The following is a 24032-nucleotide window of genomic DNA, read 5'->3' as shown; positions in this document are numbered from 1 at the left end:
TATATTTTCCTTTCCTTTTATTTTCTTCTTTTCTGTGGCAGGTTGGTTGGCCGTATTAGTACGACAGTGAGATCTGGTCTCATGTGGACTGACGACTGTGGCTTCTCTGGGCGATACGAGGCAACAGGAGTGAGGGCATTCTTTCAGTGATGGGAGACTGGTGGCAGTGAAGGTATTCTCCTGGTGATAGGAGACTGGTGGCCGTGAGGGTATTCTGGCGATAGGAGACCCGTGGCAGTGAGGGTATTCTCCTGGTGATAGGAGACCGGTGGCAGTGAGGGTATTCTGGCGATAGGAGACCCATGGCAGTGGAGGGTATTCCCCTGGTGATAGGAGACCTGTGGCAGTGAGGGTATTCTGGCAATAGGAGACTCGTGGCAGTGAGGGTATTCTCATGGTGATAGGAGAGCGGTGGCAGTGAGGGTATTCTGGCGATAGGAGACCAGTGGCAGTGAGGGGAATCTCCTGGTGATAGGAGACGGCGGCAGTGAGGGTATTCTCCTGGTGATAGGAGACCGGTGGCAGTGAGGGTATTCTCCTGATGACAGGAGACCTGTGGCAGTGAGGGTATTCTGGCGACAGGAGACTGGTGGCTGTGAGGGTATTCTAGCGATAGGAGATCCGTGGCAGTAAGGGTATTCTGGTGATAGGAGACCTGTGGCTGTGAGGGTATTCTTCTGGTGAAAGGAGACCTGTGGCTGTGAGGGTATTCTGGCGATAGAAGAGCAATGGCAGCGAGGGCATTCTCTCGCCTTTTGAGGCCAGTGGCAGCAGCAGTTCTCCTGATGTCAGGGCCAGCAGTACTCTGGCCCAGTGGTGGGACGAGTGTGGATTCAGTGACGTCAGCAAAGTGGGCTCAGCAGTGAAAAGATAGCAGTGAAAAGATAGCACCCAAAATGGGGCAACTCCTATGTTGATGGGATCGGCACAGGAGGTGGTGGAGGTCTCCCTGAGGCTAGGTACCAGCATGGACTGGGTCAGAAAGACTGACATTCTGAAGTTTTCACTTGTTTATTTTTCTAATTTATTCCTATGGCCTGTAATATTGGACTATTTATTTCAGAAAAGTAAAATTTTGTTTTGTTTCCTAACAACTGGATCTTAAGTATCTGCACCTTAGATATTTTTGTACCTAAGATAGTGCTGCAATGTGGCAACTGTAAACTTGTCACTGCACTCATTTGAGTACATATGATAATAAAGCTAATTCAGTTCAATTTCTGGGTGCTCCTCCAATCCTGGTCTCTCCATCAAGACTGTCACCTTCCTCTCCCACCACGCGTCACTTTCCCTTGCCATCTCCACTGAGAGATGGTGTGCCTGAGGGCTTAAGTTCAGAATCTGGGGACTGATTGTTTCTGCAGTAGTGACCACTCCTGGTAGTATTTCTGGGACTACAGAAGTGCCAACCAACAGCTTTCTAAGGCAGGACTGGCTCCTGATTGATGAATGTGAATTTGATGTCCAACGTTAGCCTGGAATTCTGCATTACTAGTTCAGTGACATCACTGCAATGCCACATCACTTAAGAACATAAGGAATACAAGCAAAAGTCGGCCATTCAGCCCCTCAAGCCTGCCCTGTCATTCATAAGCTTATGGCTGATCTATCCCAGGCCTCAATTCCTGTTATGTGAACTCCTCATAATCTTCAGCTCCTTGATATTTCAAACATCTGGCTACCTACTCTTTAAATGCTTTCAGTCTTTTGTCCCCCACAACACTCTGGGTAAAGAATCCCAATAGTTTCCTCTCTGTACCCACCCTGACAAGTCCCCTCAGGATCTTGAAATAAGAGCAGCTCTCATTCTTCTAACTTTGATGAATAAAGGCCTAACTTGTTTAGCCATTTTTGATCAATCAACCTCTTCATCCCAGGATCAGCCTTGGTGAATTTCTTTTGAATTGCCTGCAAGGTTAGCATATCCTTTCTTAAATAAAGGGTCCAAAACTCCAGCTGTGAATCTCACCAACACCCTTTACCGTTGTACCAAGTCTTCCCTATTTTAAAACTTCAAATGCCTAACTATAAAAACAAAAAAATCTATTGCTTCCTTAATTACTTACTTAACTGGCGAGGCAATTTGTTGTGATTTACAAAGACACGCAGATTATTCAATGATCATTCAATGTGTCCCCCTTCTCCTATCTCATTTATGTAACACTTTACTTTTCTATCAGGTATGGTCAGACATAAATGCCAAATAGTATCGTTTTTCAAATCACTAGAATAATGCATGAGATGAAGATGCCGGTGTTGGACTGGGGTGTGCAAAGTTAAAAATCACACAACACCAGGTTATAGTCCAACAGGTTTAATTGGAAGCACTGGCTTTCGGAGCGCTGCTCCTTCACCAGGTGGTTACAATTGTGTACTCCACAACTGCCTGACGAAGGCACTAGCGTTCCGAAAGCTAGTGCCTTCAATTAAACCTGTTAGAATAATGCAACGTTGTTGATGTTATAAATGTATGAATGATGTGTGCACAAAGTGCAATAGCTGATTAGTTTTATCTTAATCATCTCAGGTGTTAATTATTCAAGTTTTAAACACCAATGCAGTGGCAAAGACGCAACATAATGTTATTGACATACCATAGGCCCAGCCTATACAAATGCACTCGAAAATGGCCACAAAGAGAAGACACATGCCACTCGAAGCATATGCATCGAAGAGCTGAAAAATGTACATTCCTCCCTTCCAACAGAAAGAATAAAGTTTAGTATTTGATTTCATTGGAAGAACCTTACATGGTTTTGCTACTGTATATTGTTAATTGCTCTACAGAAATTCTAAGATATGCCTGGAACTGTCTCACTAAAAATAACTTAAATAGATTGTTATCCAAACGCTCATTACTTAAAACATTGGTAGTCAATATTAACATATAAATATAAATCAATAATAAATGTCAGTTCAAAACACCAATCTTATGTGGAATGAAACAAGTAACCAGCATCTGAGGAAATGTTCTCTTCCTTAACATCCTTATGATTTCATAATATCAGAGTTACTTCAATAAGAAAGAACTGAAAGGTCAGGTCAGGTTTTGGGTGGTGAGGTGTTGAGTGGGATGTTGGTCAGACTCTAAAGGATTTTAGTGGCCAGGCTTCACTTCAGTAAGAATCCCGAGTTGCTAGTGCATTTCAGTTCTTCGCAGTTTCACAAGAAAATTGTTAAAATAAGAACTTACCTGAGTATTCTTGCTGCAGCTCCCTGCAGTCCCTTTAAGGACCACTCCATGCTGACCTAGCAAGGGTTTGGACTGCCCACCCCCACAGTCCATTAGGATACTAAACTTGCATTGCGGTTGTCTGCACGCTATACTGGTGTGTGTACATCCATGAGATTCCCACCTGTTCTGGGTGGGGAGCTAAACACCTATTATCTGACTAGCTACAAAACTGTGACAGGGGAGGGCTTGTTAACTGTGGCTGCTCAGTAATTTCTATCCCACTGCTGACATGAAGCCATTAGAAAATGGGATGATAATGAGACCAAACTGGCTCCCTGTGTTTTTCTCCTGTTACTTTCCTGTTAATGATGAGAAATGGGAAAGTAATAGATATATATGGCCCCTTGTAATGCTATACATTGAATTTTAAGGCTGGCCATTTGAACTGGTTAGTTTAAATTCTAAACTGCTCCTACCCCGTGTCTTAAACACTTAGCCACTCATGGAGGAAGCATACCCCTCCGTAGCTTCCAAATCTTATTGTGACCCTTGGAATAAGATGCAGCCCAAGAGATGGGCATCCAGTGTCATTGACAAAGTATTACCTTTTTTTTCCTGTGGTAGCCCTTCCAGGGAGAATCTATTTAAGAGGAGCAGAGTATAATGTATTCTGTAGTAGAAAAAGTAATTTCTTTAGAATAAGTGAATTTTTTTTGGATTCCTTAAAGAATAACTTAGAATATGATAAAACTAATTATAGCTTGCTCATGCAGCCTACACCTCTTATTTGGAGGTAATTGAACAAATGTTTTAACTGTGAACTGTGAATCAGAATTAGACCATTTTGTTCTGAACAGTTCAATGGGAGTTTGATCAGTGAGATTATTTCCTGTATTATAAACCTATCGTAACAAAATATATTAGAAATGAACTTTGGATTCAAGTATAAGAGTCTCCAAGAATGAGTATACAAAATTAAGTGGAATAGGCTACATTGCAACCAGGTTAGACTGTTTGTCTCCACTGGGACTTCATTGCATAACCCAGGATACAGGCAAGTACTTCTACATGACAAGGTCACTCAATAAGCTTGTAGGCCTCAAATTTGTAGGCCTGTTGTAAAATACTAAACAGCTTCCTAATCCTCAATATGGGTGGCAGGAAGCACACCCTCATTATGAGCTAGTCTATGCATCCTTCATGCTGATGGAGGTAGATGCTTGGTGATCAGGACCGTACCTATTTTATATTCAAATATGGGGGCTTCAGCCATGCTTGCAGCTTCCTCTGCGACATTAAGTTGGCCTGAATGGAGTTGATGCCATCCTGACTGCTGCTTTCGGGAACATCGTCTATGACCACAAGTTAACAAGGTGTTGAAAAATGTACTTACCTGAATGTGTAGCCTGAAGCTCCATATTCAAACATGCAATCCGCTGTCAGCTCCACACACCCCATACTCTCATTCTCCATGATCAAAACCCCTGTTGATACCTATCACTGTTCTCTTAATTCCTGACCTCTGCCACGAGCCACTCTTCCTGATCACTGCTATCCAGCTCCCTCCAGCTACCAACATTCTCCTGACTGGATTTTCCAAATTCTCAATCTTAATCAATTGGATATTCCCCCGGCAGAATATCCCCTGTATTAATTCAGGAATTAATTCCCCCGGTATTAACCCTTACCTCCTCCTGCACTATTTTCCAGTCCCCTTGAAGAACGCACCTGAGGGCTGTTGCTGGGCCTTGAGGTGCTGGTTTGTAAATTTCTCACGGGTAGTAAACAGCCTATACTGTGTCCAGAGGTCAGCACTTCAATGAAACGAGTACCAGATTCTAAATCAGGAACCTTCCTTTAAAGCTTCAAATTTCCTAACAGATATTTTCATAGTTGATAGCCATTTTGTGAAATGCTTTTTTCTCTACTGTACTGCCAAAATAACGGTTTCAAAGACACCAATTTTGAATGTCCCATACCCAAATGGCAGTTAAATCATTATTTTAAATCTTATGAAACACACTGAATAAAACATGTTAGTGAGATCACTCAGTTTGTGGAGACTGGAACTTGTAAATTGATTTTCAGGAACACCATCAGATTGACCCATCAGATTACAGAATGGGATTAACTTTACTGTTTTTCAAATGTAATTGAATCAACGTATAGCCATTCAATTTTTGTCATATTGGTAGTTTGGTAGTTTCCTTTGAAAGGAAAGTACAATTTGCTCTGTATTTTGATATTTTTCTTTGCAATGATATTGATTATTCCAGCATGCATGCTTGTTTATAGATCTTTTGTCCTCAATTCTTACAGTTGCTCCTTAGACTAGCCCCTTATCTGAAAAGATCCATTGATTTATCTTACACTTTTGTTTAGATTTGTGATCTTGGTCACAACATTCTGCTTTCACTGTTCCTCACTGTTTTTGTCTACTTCTCCTTCTAGTGTGCTCTGCTATTATTTGAGGACTTGTTTCTGGATGAATCTGTGATAACTGCTGGCCAACTCTTTACTCCCCCTTGGCTAACAATGGATTGGTGCCTCTCTATCCTCTGATTTTAACAAAGTTACAACTGTCTTAATCTTTGCCATGACCATACAGTTGGAAATCCCTTTTTGTGCATTTGCTTATATGATGGATATGACCCCATTCCTTTTCTATCTCCATATTATCTTTCCTTTCTCTTATTGCCATCTTATCAAATGTTCATGCCACTTTTGATATCACTACTTTCAAGAATTTTGTTCTCTCAAATACACATTCTAAACTATTTCTACTTTCCTGCCATTTTTTTTGTTCACCTGCTCCATCCCTTGAATAAGCCTACACCTTTTGAGATTTTCTTGGTACTCATCAAAAGACTGCTAAAATATCCTGTGCTGCCTTTTAATTTGCAATAATGTCCTCCAGCCAAACCTGTCTCTCACTTCCTTTCAAGCTCAACATTCATTCAGACTAATCACAAGAACCTCCTCTCTGCATTTTCACTTGGCCACACTTTCTATCATCAAAGGTGTTGGCAGCATGGCAGTGTGGTCCCATTCACTAAAACACAATGGTGTCTCCTCCTAAATTCTCCCGGGACCTTCAACATCTTTGAGAACTTCACCTTGTTTATCTTTCTTGCTTCTCTTCTAAAATCGTTACTGTCTAATGTACCCTTCCATGCTCTACGCTGATTTTCAGACTACGTTATTTTTTCAATCACCATCCTTGAAGTTAAAAATCACACAACACCAGGTCATAGACCAACAGGTTTAATTGGAAGCACTAGCTTTCAGAGCACCGCTCCTTCATCAGGTGGTTGTGGAGGACACAATTGTAAGGCACAGAATTTATAGCAAAAATTTACTGTGTGATGTAACTGAAATTATGCATTGAAAAATACCTCGATTGTTGAGTGTGTTCGAATACCATGATAGTTTCACTCTAATTGTAAATGATTTGGAGGGTGTTCACCTTAACATATTCAGTCTTATATAAATCTACAAAGCTAAAACATGAACAAAAAGCTTCAGGTTAATTAGCTTACCTCTGTTACCATTACTAATCCAATCAAGTATGATGCAATTGTGATAATGCAAATCAGCTGTTCTCTTCTGTATCCAACACGGAATATCTTGGGATACATGTCTATTATAGCTGTCACCAGACTTTCCATACACACAAACTGCAAGGAAAAGAGTGACAATACTGAAATGCGTAGCCATATTGTGTACGAAAAAGTTACTTAAACAGGGCATCAAATCAGTGAAATCCCAATGAACATTGTGGCTAATTGTATCACAACTCTTGATCATTTTATTCCCTGAGGTTAGAAGGATATAATCACTGTTCTGCATAAAATAATGAAGTAAGTCAAGAAGCATGGGAAACTATTTCTTTACTGGGGAATCCAAAACGAGGAAGTAAAAGTTCAAAAGTAAAAGTGGGATAACTAGATGGATAACGTTTGAGTGGGTTCAGTAAGTTAAAGGGGAAGAGTTGGAAATGACACAGGACGTCGAGATGAGCAAATGCATGAAATAGAAAGACCATTCAGAGATGCTGGAGAGAAGCCAGTGGCCTTGGAATAGGTACAACAGATTTCCTCAATTGATGGGAAATCAGCAGAGCAAGAACTGAAAAGCAACTTTGCATGAGTTGGTATAACAAAAATAAATGAATAAAACCAACTCAGTATTTCTTAATTAATTAATTTTTGAGAACAGCTCATTATGTGCTTTCAAAAAGGCATTCTTTAATTTCACAGTTACCTTAGCAATTTTGAAACAAAGCTGTCAGTGCAGTACATAATCATTAACATGAAATTGACATATTAATTACTTAGTAAACTCAGTCAGCAATTCATTAACTTGGCTCTTAATTTCAAGCAGCAATTTCTTCACTATTTATTACTTAAATTATTGATTAATTTCAGAGTAAATGCAAAAACCAAAGGAATAAACATGAGGAATAATAGCTGCCTCTAGAATGGAAGAACCATTATGAAATGGATATTGAAATGTAGGTAAAGAAGAAAATTGACTGCACAAAATCAACAGGGAAAGGCAGAGGAAATACGCCAAATAAATGTACAGAGTCACAGAAACAGACCCTTCGGTCCAACTTGTCCATGCCGACCAGATATCCCAACCCAATCTAGCCCCATCTGCCAACACCCTATCCGTATCCCTCAAACCCTTCCTATTCATATACCCATCCAGATGCCTTTTAAATGTTGCAATTTTACCATTCTCCACCACTTCCTCGGGCAACTCATTCCATACACATACCACTGTCTACATGAAAAAGTTGCCCCTTCAATCTCTTCAATCTCTGCCTCTTACTCCTCTCACCCTAAACCTATGCCCTCTAGTTCTGGACTCCCTCACTCCAGCGAAGAGACTGCATACAAGAGAAAATGCATATTTAAGAAGTGTTAAATTTGTAAAGAATAGAATAATTGAAGGCATGTAAAATATGAACTAATGGAAGATTATTATGGAATACCTAATATGATTTATCTTTATCTCTGTATCTATTGCTAAATACTGCTGCTGCCAAATGCTAGGATATTGGATTGTACCCACCATATACACTGAGCTTGACCTGCCTGATTTGGCTCCTACCTTCAGACCTGCCTGATCTGTATGACCCTAACAGGTGCTATACACCTGACAGCATAGCATCTCTCAGGGTCATGTTATATCCATTAAATCAAGCTGCAATCCTGAGGGAAGGCAGATGAATGTTAGCCTGGGAATATGGGAGGCATAACAGAAAGATAAACTGGCTAAAGCAGTGGATGTAACAGGTATCTCCAGTTTGTGACAAAGCTCTATGGGTTGCCTCAGATTGATTTACAAAGCCCTCCAGCACTGTCAGTGTATCAAATTACAATTAAAGTCACCACAGATTCATACTTGAAAATCACAAAGATTCTTACACACACACACACACACACACACCCTAATGAAACTGTGTTTAGACAATACTCAGAACTCAAAGACGCTCTGAAGAAGAATCATTCCAGACCTGAAATGTTAACTCTGTTTTTCTCCACTGTTGCTGCCAGACCTGTTAACTTTCTCCAGCATTCTTTGTATTTGTTTCAGATTTCCAGTATCTGCAGATCAAAGTGGAACTATCTGATGTTCACTTATTGGTCATGTAGCTTTAGTCGAAGTTACATTGATAATTTTGTGAGACATGCTAGATACCTTTGGGTTGAAAGGCTGCCTGGCATCAGCTTTTGGAATTTCTAAGGGCAATTTGTCACAGACTTGAGAAAGTGGAATGGAACATCCTGTAAGCCTGGAAACAAAGACAAGTCTTTCTCGGTCTCCCTAAACCTCTGCAAGTGTGTAAAAAACAAACCTAAACAATTTTGTAAAGGAAAAATTTAAAGCAAACAAAGACCTCCATCCATGGGTGATACAGCAACTCAGTGCTGGTGCCTCACAGCATCAGGGAGCTGAATTTGATTGCACCCTCAGGTGACTGCGTGGAGTTTGCACATTCTCCTCGTGTGTGTATATATGTGGGTTTCCTTCAGGTGCTCTGGTTTTCTTCCACAGTCTAAAGATGTGTTGGTTAGGTGGATTGGCCATGCTAAATTGCCTTTAGTGTCCAGGCATGTGCACGCCTGGTGGATTAGCCCTGGGAAATGTAAGTTTATAGGTCAGGAAGCGAGCCTGGGTGGGATGCTCTTCAGAGGGGTCAATATGGACTCGATGGGCCAACTGGCCTGCTTCCACACTGTGGGTAGTGTTTGATCCTGTCTGTCTGGCTACCAAACTGAAGATTGGATTAGATTACTTACAGTGTGGAAACAGGCCCTTCGGCCCAACAGGTCCACACCGACCCGCCGAAGCGCAACCCACCCATACCCCTACATTTACTCCTTACCTAACACTACGGGCAATTTAGCATGGCCAATTCACCCACCTGCACATCTTTGTGACTGTGGGAGGAAACCTGAGCACCCAGAGGAAACCCATGCAAACTCCACACAGTCAGTCGCCTGAGTCGGGAATTGAACACGGGTCTCAGGCGCTGTGAGGCAGCAGTGCTAACCACTGTGCCACTGTGCCGCCCACATTCAACCATCATTCTATAATTGACAGCAATGTGACATAATTGCCAAAAAAACTATTAAAAATCTTCTCAAAACTAACTATAAGAAATCTTCTCAAAACTAACTATAAGAAAGTCACCTCGTTCCACCCGTGTTGTTTACGTTTGTTCCTTTTTGTTCATGTTTTCTACCTATAATATTGCTGTAGACCCTTGACTGTCCTATTTGTAGTTGGATGTGTGCGCATTTGGGTTAAGAGGGGTTATAGTTTAAGATTGTGTAGTCGTCATTCATAATTCATTTTGCCAATTGCAAAAGGATAAGGTTATTTCTAATAAATAAATTTTGCATTTTTTCATTAATTGATGGAATCTACTGTAAGCATTTTTTTTCTGAAATGATGGGCAAAGTCAGGTAAACGAATCAACTTGGTGTTTCGATGGTCACTTACACGTTTATGATAGCTGATTGAATAGTGGGGCTTGATGCACTTTCCATCAAAGTGCACTCTTCTCATCAATGTCATCATGCTGTGTGTACATAAAGAGGTCCCTGCCCAACTAAATTCTGCCAGAATCTAGTGAGAATGATGTTTTCGTTCGAAAGCAGTCAAACTCGAGGAAAGAAAGACTGATTCCTCTGTGTTGTGCTCTAAGGAGCTTACCATGACCAACAATATGTTTAATTCCCACATGCAACTGAGGACTACTAAATGAGGAACAAGAACAAACTTGAGGGTATCATTTCCATTAATATGGGAGAGGAGGACTACATGCCTGTGATTGTACAGTGATGGAAACCATGCTGTCATAAACTAATACGCAGTCATTTGCTGTTCACACTATTTAAAACAAGGTAAACTGTTGCAAATGTCATCTGAATTTTTCTCTCTCAGTTTCCAGCTATATTTGCTCTAATATCATCGTCAACAATTAGCTTTGCATGTTACAACATCGAGCAGTATTTACAGTATTTAAACAACACTGCAGATGATTTTTCTATGGGGGGGGGGAGGAAAGGGGGGAGAAAGGAAGCCATTTACAACGTAAACCAGAAAAGAATTAACCAAGCAATAACAGTATGTGGCAGTGCTGCACAATCTTACCATGGTCACCAGTTTCACCAGGATCTCCATGGGTAAAGACCAGGAAAATGATGGTCTGGAACAGCTAGCACTGAGAGGCCAGCCAGATAGATAAGGTTGTTCTGAGCTCTGCTGATTGCTTCACTAGAGGGCTTTTGCCTGAAACATTGATTTTCCTGCTCCTCGGATGTTGCCTGACCTGCTGTGCTTTTCCAGCACCACTCTGATCTAAATTCTAGTTTCCAGCATCTGCAGTCCTCACTTTTGCCTCAGAATTTTATATGTTCTGTTTATTTTACCTTTTACAATCAGCTCTTTCTTTCCCATGGAATAAGACAATGGCAGACAGCAATTATATTCAAAATAAGCTGACTCTCTTCAGTGGTTTTGGTATTTGCATTCATTGTGTTTTTATTCAGTGTATGCATAAATTGCATGAATTGTGAATAAATTATCATTATTGGCCTGTCCATATTAAAAGAGAGAGTGCAGGGCTATTTAGCTTAGATAAATTATGAGCTTCAACCAAGAGGTCTATCTGCAACAAACCATTATCTATGTTGGAGGTAGATGACCAATGCTTTTTTTTGAAAATAGGTCTTCATTAGTGCATGATGATGTTAAACTGTCACTTGCAGGAATGGTAACTGACTGCTCTTCTGCACTCACATCACCGCTGAAAGGACGATGTTCACTGAGTGTAAAACATAGGTTGTCTGGGAGGTTTCTGGATCCTTCACTCAGAGTTAGCTGGTCCCAGTCAACATAAAACAAACCCATTTTACTTCTTGTAGTTTCAAGCAAGGGTATCCAAAGCAGAGGAGGTAGACTTCTTGATCAATACGCGTTAATCCAGGTATCACCAGTGTTGATTTCTGCTCAATGACTAATTCTACCTCACGCTATAGTTTGTCCAACCTACAATAACTATCTTGCACAACTGTATTTTATGAAGATGAATGATTCTTCAATATGAACTATGGAATCTAGCATTAAGTTAGGATTCTGATTGACAGGCTGTGAGTAGACGCTGTGCCCATCCTAGATATGCCATTAACTAAGAAGAGGCATCAGGAGCTCAAATCAAAACGGAATGATTATCCCTTGAGAGAATAAAACATCTATATGTAACTAATCTATTGCCTGAACCATTTTCATCTATCTTTTTTTCTCTGGGCCTGAACTGTATTCAGTTATAAGAAGGTTCCTTAACTTCATTAAGATTCTGGTCAAAAACAAAAAGGCCAAATTTTCAATTCTGGAAAAGCCATTATTGATTTGACTGACAAACTGTATTGAGATTGATGTATTGCAGAGAATAAGAACAAGGGCATCAATTTAGTTTGATCCTCTGGCTATTTACTTATGCATAAAGTATTCCTGTAATCATCAGCCAAAAATTGCAAGCATGGAGAAGCATCTATTTTACAAGTGAACCTTTTCCAGTTTTGAAAGGAAATAGACTGTTTGAATAATTTTAGTAATACCTCATTATTAAAATATATTATACAGGTGTGGCTTAAAATGTCCATTTTAATGATATGTTAATTCCTGAGTTAAAACATACTTTTAAAAAAAACTTAACTTACAACAAAAACAATCAGATATCACATTTGAAAATTCATGGATTTACAAATAAGCTTTACTGCCGACATAGTTCCCTGTCAAATAGTGTGACTGATGGCCTGACTGTAAAGTCCGACAGTAACACGGTGCTTTTTCTAGTTTGCTTACACTAGGTTGTCAATATACGTATACATTCCCTTATGTATAAACATGAAATATTTTCATGTTTATTTTACCTGACTGTCCAGTCCAAGGAAAATGAGCATCAAGAAGAAAAGAACAGCCCATAGTGGTGCGAGAGGCATCATCGTGACAGCCTTCGGATAAGCAATGAACGTCAGCCCAGGACCTAAAGATAAACATGAAGATATTATCAATAATATCAAATATTCCCTGGATTGAGATAAATTTTCAGACAGTTACCCAGCTTTCAAATCTCTCTAATTCTGAAGGATAATACTGTGGCAAATTGAAAACAGACATTAAAAATTTAAACAGGGAATGGGATGACAAAACATGGCTTGGTCAAATTTCATTGTGAACTGTGACAGTTGTTGCATGAGGAAAGGTTGAGTAGGTTCTACCTATAGATACAGGAGTTCAGAAGAATGAGAGTTCTAAAGTCATAGAGTCGTACAGCATGGAAACAGACCCTTAATTCCCATCAGTCTACACTGACCATGTTTGTAAACTAAATTAGTCCCACTTGCCTGTCCTTGGCTCATATCCCTCCAAATCTTTCCTAGTCATGAACTTATCCAAATGTCTTAAAACATATAACATTCTTGAGGTGATAAATAGTGTAGATACAGACAGATGTTTTCCTTTATGAGGGAATATTAAACTAAGGGGTACTATTTCAAAATAAGTGGTCTCCATTTCAGACAGAAATGAGGAATTTCCTCTCTCAAATCTTAGAATTCTGTGCCCCATAGTTCAGTGGAGACTGGAACATTAAATCTGTTCAAAATTGAACTTGATGGATTAGTGATCTACAAGGAAGGCAAAAGTTCATGTGAGCTTGCAGGAAGCTGAAGTTCAAATCAGAGCAGCCATGACCTTATTGAATGCCAGAGCAGGCTTGAGAGACGGAGCGGCCTATTCCTGTTCCTACTTCTTATGACCTTACCAGAACTATTCAGATATTACTGAATGTTGATATCCTTTTCCTTCTCATTTTTGTTTCTTCTTCCCCTGCTCAAAAACCTATTACATTTTGAACATTTTACCATTCTCATTAAAGATCAGATCTATCTCTTATAAGAGAACAGGTTTTGAGTGAATTACCAGTTTAGTTTGGGAAACTTGCTCCGCATGAACAAGTTGGACCAAAGGGTCTATTTTCATGCTGTATGACTCTATAAAGCCTCACCCATAAGCCAAGCTGCGATCTCCCCACAGATGCTGTCTACCCTGCAGAATGTTTTCTGCTTATGATTCACGTTTGTTGAATCCTTTATCTTTCTGATAATTGGGTTTTGCTATTTAATTGTTAGCTTTTATTTAGTACACATTAATATACAAAATACAGATTTCTTTCTGCTTTGGATGTAGAACTGAATGCTTTTGTGAAAGTGAAATGCTAGGGCTAGAGTTTAACATTAAAGCTTAGGCATGTGCGAAAACAATTGAATGAAAAAAGAAGTCTAGTGGGTCTTGTTTGGGATGTGTCAACCTTACTGTCAGACTTTTTTCTCTCTAATCCATTTTACCTCTTTATCAATAAGGATGTGAAATGGTCTTTTCCAATCAATATCAATAACTTGCAACCAGATTGATGGTTGTGATTAGCATGGCACACATGCGGCCATATATGCCCCATGCCCCTTCAATGCCCTCCATACCACTTCTATGACCCTATTCCACCTTCAATACAATCTTGTTGGGGGATACAACAGAAAACTAGCTCATGATATTAATGAGATTATGAACCTTAAAACTCTGGAAACAGCTAACACTTCGCATAAATGGTTGCAAATTTGTGAATCAAGTTCTGGAGAGCACAAAGCTTTATACAAGTAGCAGTGCTGCAAATTCATAAAGACCCTTCCACTGAAATCATGGGGGAGCAGAAAGACATTTTACTGGCAATGCAGGTTGACCACAAACAACTCGAAGGGACAATACATCATGGTTCGTTTTGAATGGACGCCAACTGCTCTTGGAGCTAAAGGCAAGGCCCGATAAGCTTTATAGTTTGAACCCCAAGGTAGAGCAATGACATTACAGTAAAGTAACAGTAAACTATAGATATTGCTACAGAGAGTGCAGTCACAGAGACAAATATGAATAAGGGTGCAGACAGGAATAATGCAGACTACATTACATATGCCATCATTGCGAATTCAATGTAGTATCATAAGATATTTATATTGACCAAATCATCAGTTAAACTTGCATAATAATAGATCTTTGCACAGTAAGTCAGTTACAAAATGACAATTGTGTTATTAGGGAAAAGGTTGGGAATGACCAACAAATATTATGTAAAATGTAGTACAATTTAGCATATAGATAATATGTTACATCAAGAGGTAGAAATATCTAATATGCCATCTAAAGGTGATGCAATAACTAAATGAATGCATGCACATTATATCATATGTCCAGCAGAACAAAGGCTGTAAAGAAACATTGCTTTAGCATGTCATATATCTCAGTGGAGTTATTCTCTGCTGCAGTACAGTATAGCGGTCTGGAATTCCTTTAAATGAGATAGATCAGTTTTGCCTTTTTTTTTAAAAAAAAGAGCTTGTTGTGGTTTCAAAAGTGAGCAACAGTCTGCTCATGTGCATTCCCACTGATCCCAACATTGGTGTAAAACATACAAAAACGACTGCATGAAACGGAGCCACCAGAAGATTTTGATGCAGTCTTTGAGGAAACAGTGCTGCCTGTAAAAAGCAGCAGACTGGTCGGGGAGGTGGGGGTTACAAACATGTAACAGAGCAATAGTTGTCTTTGCACTTCGCTCTCTAATAACCTCTCAGCATATTTTAACAATGCTTTTATTATCTACGTGTGGATTTACAGCTGAGCAGGGCCCAGCAAGTCATGGCACCAAGCCAGAATAAAAAGAGCAAACTGCTTCCCTCTATCAGAGCTTCAAATCCTCCTTGATGAAATCAGAATTGTGAGCCATGTGGTTATACAAAGGTATTAGGCTCTGAAAGTGTTAACCTGGAATAACGCCTTAAGCACTGTTCGGTATGATGATATCACATGGACATAATGGAAGAACAATTTAGCAACTCAAAGGAATAAGATCTAACATCCAGGTCCTCCTCATTATCTCTGTAATAGTGTAAGAGTAAATTACTGCAAATGCTGAAATCTGCACTGAAAACAAAATCATTGGAGATCACAGCGGGTCAGGCAGCATGCATTAGAGCTCTGATGAAGAGTCATCTAGACTTGCAATGTTAGTTTGCTGTCTCTCCATCGATGCTGCCTGACCCACTGTGATTCCAGCATTTTTTGTTTTCAGTCTCTGTAACAATGTCACTCATGTAAATGTAACTTGTACATAATTACATGAATGCAATAGACAATAGCTGAAAATGTGTTGCTGGTTAAAGCGCAGCAGGTCAGGCAGCATCAAAGGAGCAGGAAATTTGATGTTTCGGGCACAAGTCCTTCATATTGCAATAGACAATATCTTGTTTTAAATAGAGCCTCTTATTTGACTGCTGATTGGTTTTCCTCTACCACCCTACACCAGGCAGGGCCTGTAGATCAGGAAAGAGGATGGGGGCAGCAAATTTACCGGATAACTCATACATCGCCTACTAGGAGGAGATGCCGCAAGTTTTCCAAAAAGAGTCATACTGCCTGGAAGGATGTATTAGCACTGAGCCACAATAAGTTCTGTGATCTCATCAAAGCTGGCAAGGTAACACACTAGGCACCCTCTACTTGCCTACTTAGGGCACCTGCATACTCTGCCCTTCTTAAAGCAACACTTACACAACCAACTCTTCACATAGTTCTCTGGCTAAGAGTGACTATAATTTCATATCCTTTACTCTTTAAAAAAAGGCATGCATTTATTCGGTACATTTCACAGCAGCTGGAGAGTTCAAAGAATTTACAGCCATTGAGGTAATTGAAGTGCAGTCATGTTGCAGGAAATATGCTGGTCAATTTGCACGCAACAAACATGCGCAAAGAGCAATGTCATAAATATCAGAAAAGCTATTTCTGTGGTGTTTATTAGATTAGATTAGATTCCCTACAGTGTGGAAACATAATGGAGGGGAGAACTCAAATCAATACAGTAAATGCTGTAGAAACTCAGCAGGTCTGTCGGAGAAAGAAAAGAGTTATTGGAATCAAAACGTCGAGTCATATTTGACTGAAAATATTTGCTCTGTTTCTCTTTCCACAGATGATGCCCGAGCCACTGAGTTGCTCATGCATTTGTTTTGATTTCAGACTTCCAGTGCCTGCAGTAATTTACTTTTATTCACTGGGAAGGACTCCCCTGCTTAATCATGAGATAAGTTTATAACCACAAATCTACAATGACACAGAGACTACTGAAACACCAAAACAAAAACAGAAACCAGACTTGAAGCATTAATGCCTTTCTCCCCACAGATGCTGCCAGATCTGCTGAGTTTCACCAGCGATTTCTGCTTTTGTTTCAGATCTCCAGAATCAGCAGTTCTTTGTTTTATGCCACTGTTTACATCACCTGTCTTTGCCCTGTTTCAGCTCATGTACATGTAGTACTGGCAGCTGCCTATGTTATCCCAACATTTCATGATTCTAACACACTCCTGGCTGGCATTTCATGTTCTATCCTTATCAAACCTCTGACCACCAAAAACTCTGCTGTCTAACACTACTTATCAACCCTGTGTTCATGGTCCTACATTTGCTCCACTCAAGTAATATCTCCTTCAATCTCCTTTATCCTTTGAGATCTCAGCACTTCTCAGCTTCTGGCGCATTCTCACTTTTAATTGCTCCATCTTTGATGGCGATCTTTTAAGTTGCCACAGGCTCTAGAATTCCCTCCAAAAATCTATCTGTTCTCTACCTTCCTTCCTTCCTTTAAGATGTTCCTCAAATCTATCTCCTTGCCCAATTAGTTAGTCATCTGTCCCAGCACCTCCTTATGTTGACTGGTGTGAACTTTTCCTTTAATAACCCTCTCCAGAAATATCTTTGGATATTTTACTTAATTAAATTTGATACATAAACACCACTAGTTACTGTGTTTCTTCTTAGGTTGCCAATTGCTCAGACTATCTTTTTCATCAAAGTTCATGTGCAGAGGAAAATAGGGATTATTAGTACATCAGTGTTGGAATGCTCAGTTATATCTATCTAAATTCAACCATTCAGATCCATATTTTGGCAGAATTTAGTGTAGCATACCCCTTTTGTTAGTAAACTGCAGTTATATGGCATTTCCATAAAGCAGAATTAAGTTATTTTCGCTAATCTGTTTCAAATTTCATCACTTAACAAATAAGCTGTGAATTCTTATCTGTGGCTTCCATGGAAACGTGATTTTGTTCCTGGTTTGCATCCTTTTTGTAAAAGCAATGCCATTACTTGGTACTGCCACTGAATGGCGCAATAATTTGACTGATACTTTTGTGAAGAGGAAGCTCACAAAAATGCTTTCATTGCTCTGCACAGTTTAGTATCATCCAGCTTCACGGGACAGTGTATTTTTATTTAAATGAATTGACACACAGCAAAACAACATTCCCAGTTTATCATCTCCCAAATTCTTTCTAGATTACATTCACAGAATCCCTACAATGTGGAAGCAGGCAATTTGGCCCATCAACTCCACACTGACCCTCCAGAGCATCTCACCCCTCTACCTATCCCTATAACCCTACATTTCCCATAGTAAATCCACATATCCCTGGACAATTTTACATGGTCAATCCATCTAACCTGCACATTTTTGGACTGTGGAAGGAAAGCAGAGCACCTAGAGAAAATCTACGCAGACACACAGGGAGAATGTGCAAATTTCACAGTCACCAGAGGCTGGAATCGAACCCAGGTCCTTGGTGCTGGAGGGCACTGAGCCAGCATGTTAGGGAGTCCTGAAGCCTCCCTGTTCAACTCCCTCTAATTTCAATCATTCTAGTCTTTCAGCAGCCTCCTGTTGACTTGCAGAATGAATCAAAAAGTGACCGAAAGAAAAAAAATGGGACAGGAAAGAAACAGTGAAATGTTAATAAGACATCTGGAACAGTGGTTTTAGTAAAGTAGAAAGCCAAAATAAAAAGAAAATGAGACAAAATGAGGAAAACAACAACTGGAATGGAATGGGAAGTTGTTGTGCAGTTAATAAAAGGCAAGCTTTCATCAGAAAGTCTAAAATAATAGCTGGTGAGTGAAATGCTACATTGGTGCACAAGCAAGTGCATAAAGCTGGGACATATGTTAGGGCAGTGTAGATAGATCTTTGCTCTGCACCAGATCAGTGGGTCGTTAAACTTGTTGCTAAAGGTTGATATGAAAGCTGGAACTCTGGTCCTTATTCTAAAGCCTCAACATGTTATAAAATACCAGAAGCTAGTAACTTAACTGGCATAATGTTTCCATAGGCTAGCTGTCGATGATGAAATATTCTTGCTGCTGATAGGATATAGCCTTTGTGAGATTTGAACTTAATTCACATAGAAGCTACTTTAGTAAATCTGGAAATAAACCAATTGGCAAGCAGCAAATTTCTGAGGAAGGGTCACTCAATCCGAAATGTTAACTCTGATTGCTATCCACAGATGCTGCAAGACCTGCTGAGCTTTTCCAGCAATTTCTATTTTTGTCATGACAACTTTACAGCTTTGGTTTTATGTGTTATTTAGACATCCATGCTATTCCCCAGCATATTTTTCTCATTTCAATTTCGAAATACAGCAGATGATGGAGATGTGAATTAATAAAATGTGAGTTCTGATGAAATATCATCCACCTGAAACACTAACTCTACATTTACAGCATTTTCTGTTTTATCCTGATTCTAACTCAGTTGGTACTGGTGCTTCCATACATTCTCTCTTGGGGCCAAGAAACAAAATCATGACTAGTTTTGCTCAGCAGATGCTCACCCCTTATCAGCAGGTCAAAGGATAGCACTGATCATGTTGTAGAAACTTCTAAGTTGGTTTAACCTTCTCTCCAAGGGGAGCAAACAATGGGAGGTACACAGAGACAATGATGCTACAATTTCTGTTGACCACCAGTGCAGAGTGGGAGCACTGCATTGAACCTCCTATTATAGAGCCAATCTGGTGGTCAGTTTCACTGAACTCAGTCTAACTTAATATAGTGTGGTAATTATAACCAGCAACTGATACAGAAAATGTCCATATTGGACAGTCAGCAAGGATTGGCACCTATCCTTTATTCTCCAAGAGACAGGAGACTTGTTAAGAAGTGATGTTGAGTAGAAAACAATGGTGTGCCCAAATTTGCCTTTAACATTGTTTTGTTTTCTGAACTTCACTCGAATCATGTCACAATTTACGCGCTTGCTTACAACTCACCTGATTCAGCTACTTCTGCTATCGGTACACCTTGTTCGAAAGCCATGAATCCTAACACAGAGAAAATCGCGAAGCCAGCAACAAAGCTGGTGCCACTGTTGAGGCAGCATAGCATTACACAATCCCTGCAAAACAGCAACAACATTTACTTAATGTTTCAAACAGCTTTTGTGTTCAATAAAATCTTGTCTATTAAGTATGGAACAGTTTGGTTAATATTCACCATGATTGCCATATTGAATGTACCTTTAAACAAAAGGGTATCAAGGCTATATTAAAAGTACTTCTTTGGCAAGAGTGAAAGTATTGTTTCTGTCACAAAGAAATCAGAAATAATTTATGAATCATCTCTACTCCAATAAACTCCCAAAAGATTTCCTACACATAACCTGAAGCATTAGCCAAACAAAGGCAACCTGAATGCACAATTCAGTTTACTTCACTTGATAATGCAAGACAAGATCATTTGCAAGATTTTCCAGCTCCCTGGGCATGTCATCAATGTCAAGCATCAACGGCTTGTAAAGGCTAATAGCTGTCTGTTACGCACCAGTTCAATATCTATCAACGAGGAGAGAAACACCAGGTATGAGGTAGAAGCAGAAAGCTTCTGCACTGAGCAAAACATAAACCAAAGAACTGCAGATGCCGGAAATCAGAAGCAAAACAGACATTGCTGGAAAAACTCAGCAAATGTGGCAGCATCTGTGGAGAGAAAGCAGAGTTAATATGTTTTGTAATTCCTCAGCCATTTCAAGGAGTTACAATGTGGTTGGAGAGTTGTTCGATCACTCTGCCTGCATTATGGGAAGGATGCTTAATTTGTTATAAAATGTTTGTTATAAGTTAGAATGACTCAAATACAACTTAGTTGTGGTTTCCACTTGGGTCTGCATTTCCTTTCTCTATTAGACCTTGTTGGGGTGAAATTGGGCTCCGAACCCTCTGTTTTCTAGATACTAAGAATGCATTCACTATTCAAAAATGGTGCTTAAGTATGCATGGATATTTCTGGACACGAAATGCACCAGACACCCAGCATCAACACACACACCAATACATACATTCACACACACACACAGATACACACACACATCCCATGTACACACTCACCAACACCAATATTGATGCACTCAGACACCAACACACATATAGACAGACTCCAATGTGCAAGCACACACAGCAACACACACCAACCCAAACTCACATACGCACTCATCAACACCAAACCACACATGCATATAGACACCAACACACATGCATACTGACCCTAATACACATCCAAATATGCACAAAGATACTAAAAACACGCCAACACATGCACACACACCCCAAAACATACATCCACTAAACACACACAAATATACTATTTTAAAGGAGACATGAACCACTTAGAATTCAGCTGATGATTCAATTGTTCTGACTAGTGCTAAATTTCTGCATATTTTTGGTAATTTTCAACATTAAATTTGTAAACGAATATAAGCAGTGGTACACTTGTATGAATGTAGCTCCCCAAAAACTCATTCTTAACTTAAAATCATAGAACGATGCAGCACAAGAGCCACAAGTAACTATTGTGCCAATGTTAGTTCTTTAATAAAGACAAGGAAAGAATTTTTCTTGCCTTCAAGGCTTCTCTACAAGACAGCTCACTGGTCATGAGTGCCAATGTGAGCATCCCCTCCCAGGCCAGTATTCCCACTATCGAGACAAGGTTCACTCATGATTAGCTGCGATGTGCAGACCACCTTGACCCACACATGCCTGACACAGGACTCCCGAAACAAGTGCTCTCCTCTAAGTTCTACAATGATAGGCAAGCATTAGGAGGGCAGAGGGAACATTACAAGGACACCATGAAAACCTCCTTAAAAAACTTGGCATTCCCACTGACACTTGGGAATCGCGTGCCCTAAAATTCACAAAACTGGAGAAGAAGCATCCACGAAAGCAGCAACCAGTTTCACCGGGTCACTCGGAGGCCAAACACAAGCATCAGAAAGAAGGTGTAGAATGTAGAGTATTCCACACCCCCAGCACTCTTCCTCAAACACCACGGGCCCACCTGAGTCACAGTCTGTGGCTCCAGGGTCAGACAATCCAGATACCGCAGAACACGTCCCCTCCTCCCTTCACTCCACAGAGTGAAAACAAGTCATCCTCACCCCGAGGGACTGCCAGAGAAGAAGATGACTTGTGCATCACCTCACACTTATCAGGGTTAAGTGCTACTGATCTGCTCATCTGACTAATCTGTTTATATCTTCCTCACCATCGGCCACTTGGCTAATCTTTGTGGCATCTGCAAACTTATTTTACAACCTCCCCACACATTCCATCTATATCATTTCAATACATCACAAACACCCAGAGACCCACAGAGGGTACAGGTGGCAAGATTGGAAGCTGCTATTTGAGGAGTTTTGGCGAGTGCTGAAGTACAGCATATTGATGGTGTGCAATGTTGCTACTGAGCATCAATGCGACAGAAAGTAAATGTTTAAATTGATGGATGGGCAGTTGCTTATACTGGCTGCTTTGCGATGGATGGTGTTGAGTTACTTGAGTGTTGTTGGAGTCCGTATCCAGGCTAATGAAGAGTATTCCATCACATTCCTGACTTGATTAGATTAGATTCCCTGCAGTGTGGAAACAGGCCCTTCGGCCCAACAGGTCCACACCGACCCCTCCAAAAAGTAACCCACCCAGACCCATTTCCCTCTGGCTAATGTACCTAAAGCTACAATTGGCAACTTAGAATGGCCAATTCACCTGACCTGCATATCTTTGAATTTTGGGAGGAGACCAGAGCACCTGGAGGAAACCCACGCAGAAAAGGGGAGAATGTGCAAACCCCACACAGACAGTTGCCTGAGGCCGGAATTGAACCTGGGTCCTTGGTGCTGAGAGGCAGCAGTGCTAACCACTAAGCCACCATGCCACCCATTGTGCCTTGTCAATGGTGGATAGACTTTCAGTGATGATAATACCATTGAATGTAAAGGGGTGATGATTAGATCCTCTCTACTTGTAGATCCTCTCTAGTCTGTGATGCGAATGATAATTGCCAGTTATCAGGATGAAGGGCTTTTGCCCGAAATGTCGATTTTCCTGGTCCTCGGATGCTGCCTGACCTGCTGTGTTTTTCCAGCACCACTCTAATCTAAACTCTGGTTTCCAGCATTTGCAGTCCTCACTTTTGCCTGCATATGAACACTGACTGCTCGGGGACTGCAGAATTTGAATGGTACTGAACACTGTGTAATCATGAGTGATTGGATTACATATCAATATACAAATAAGGAGGAGTGGGCCATTTAACCCCTCAAGCCTGTCCTGCCGTTCAGTAAGATCATGGCTGATCTTACAGTAATCTCAAATCCACATCCCCACCTAATAATCTTTCAACTCCATGCTTAACAAAATCTACCTAAAGTTACACAATTTCTAACCATGTGCTACTTTGAACAATCTCCGGGAAATTGTGTGGATATCCAAGTTACAGCATCAGAGCCTCATTATATATCATAACATGCCGGATGATTGTGTTGCCATTCGAAACCCCTAATATAATAACATTGAGCTAGATTTCAGGGATCGAAAATGAACAATTGTCCCCATATTTCTGTTCAGATACACTTTTGGCCACTTTTTGGTTAGGCACAATCCCTCACAAAATATACATAAATCTGATTGAATCTAAAGACAAAACTACAAATTTAGTATTTCTCAGTTATTTAAACTATCTAAACTTAACATGACTAACAAATGGAGTACACTCTCACAGATAAGTCTGATAAAATTCAGCTTTCCTTTCATAACAATGTCAATAACATTGGTAAGAGAAAAACAGCACAATGATTAAACAAAAACCTAGAATCTTGCTTCTAATCAAAATGAGATATATTGTATCAATTCAACATCAGAACTACATGTTAATTTCCTATGAACTGAATGAACCTTCATCTGCCTAATGCCTCGGTAAATGCATCAAGATTAAAACCCGAAAGAACTTGTAATGCTGTAGATCAGAAACACTAACCAAAATTGCTGGAAGATCTCGTTAGGTCTGGCAGCATCTGTGAAGAAAAATTAGAGTTAACGTTTCAGATCTG

At 40.1% G+C, this 24032-nt stretch overlaps 1 protein-coding gene across 3 annotated transcripts in view; it reads right to left on the bottom strand.

Annotated features, from left to right (window-relative positions):
• slc6a11b (solute carrier family 6 member 11b) overlaps nt 1-24032 on the bottom strand; it is a 180627-nt gene that overhangs the window by 6760 nt on the left and 149835 nt on the right. For all 3 annotated transcript variants that reach the window (XM_060835512.1, XM_060835513.1, XM_060835511.1), the window contains 4 exons: nt 19915-20039; nt 12628-12740; nt 6715-6852; nt 2595-2697 (listed from right to left, as the gene is read on the bottom strand). In XM_060835512.1, coding sequence (XP_060691495.1) covers nt 2595-2697; nt 6715-6852; nt 12628-12740; nt 19915-20039 — 479 coding nt within the window. The remainder of the gene's footprint in view (nt 1-2594; nt 2698-6714; nt 6853-12627; nt 12741-19914; nt 20040-24032) is intronic.

The sequence above is a fragment of the Hemiscyllium ocellatum genome, chromosome 14, assembly GCF_020745735.1.
Source record: "Hemiscyllium ocellatum isolate sHemOce1 chromosome 14, sHemOce1.pat.X.cur, whole genome shotgun sequence".
Taxonomy (NCBI): Eukaryota; Metazoa; Chordata; class Chondrichthyes; order Orectolobiformes; family Hemiscylliidae; genus Hemiscyllium; species Hemiscyllium ocellatum.
The sequence above is the reverse complement of the archived record's forward strand: the minus strand, read 5'-3'. Positions and strand labels throughout refer to the sequence as shown.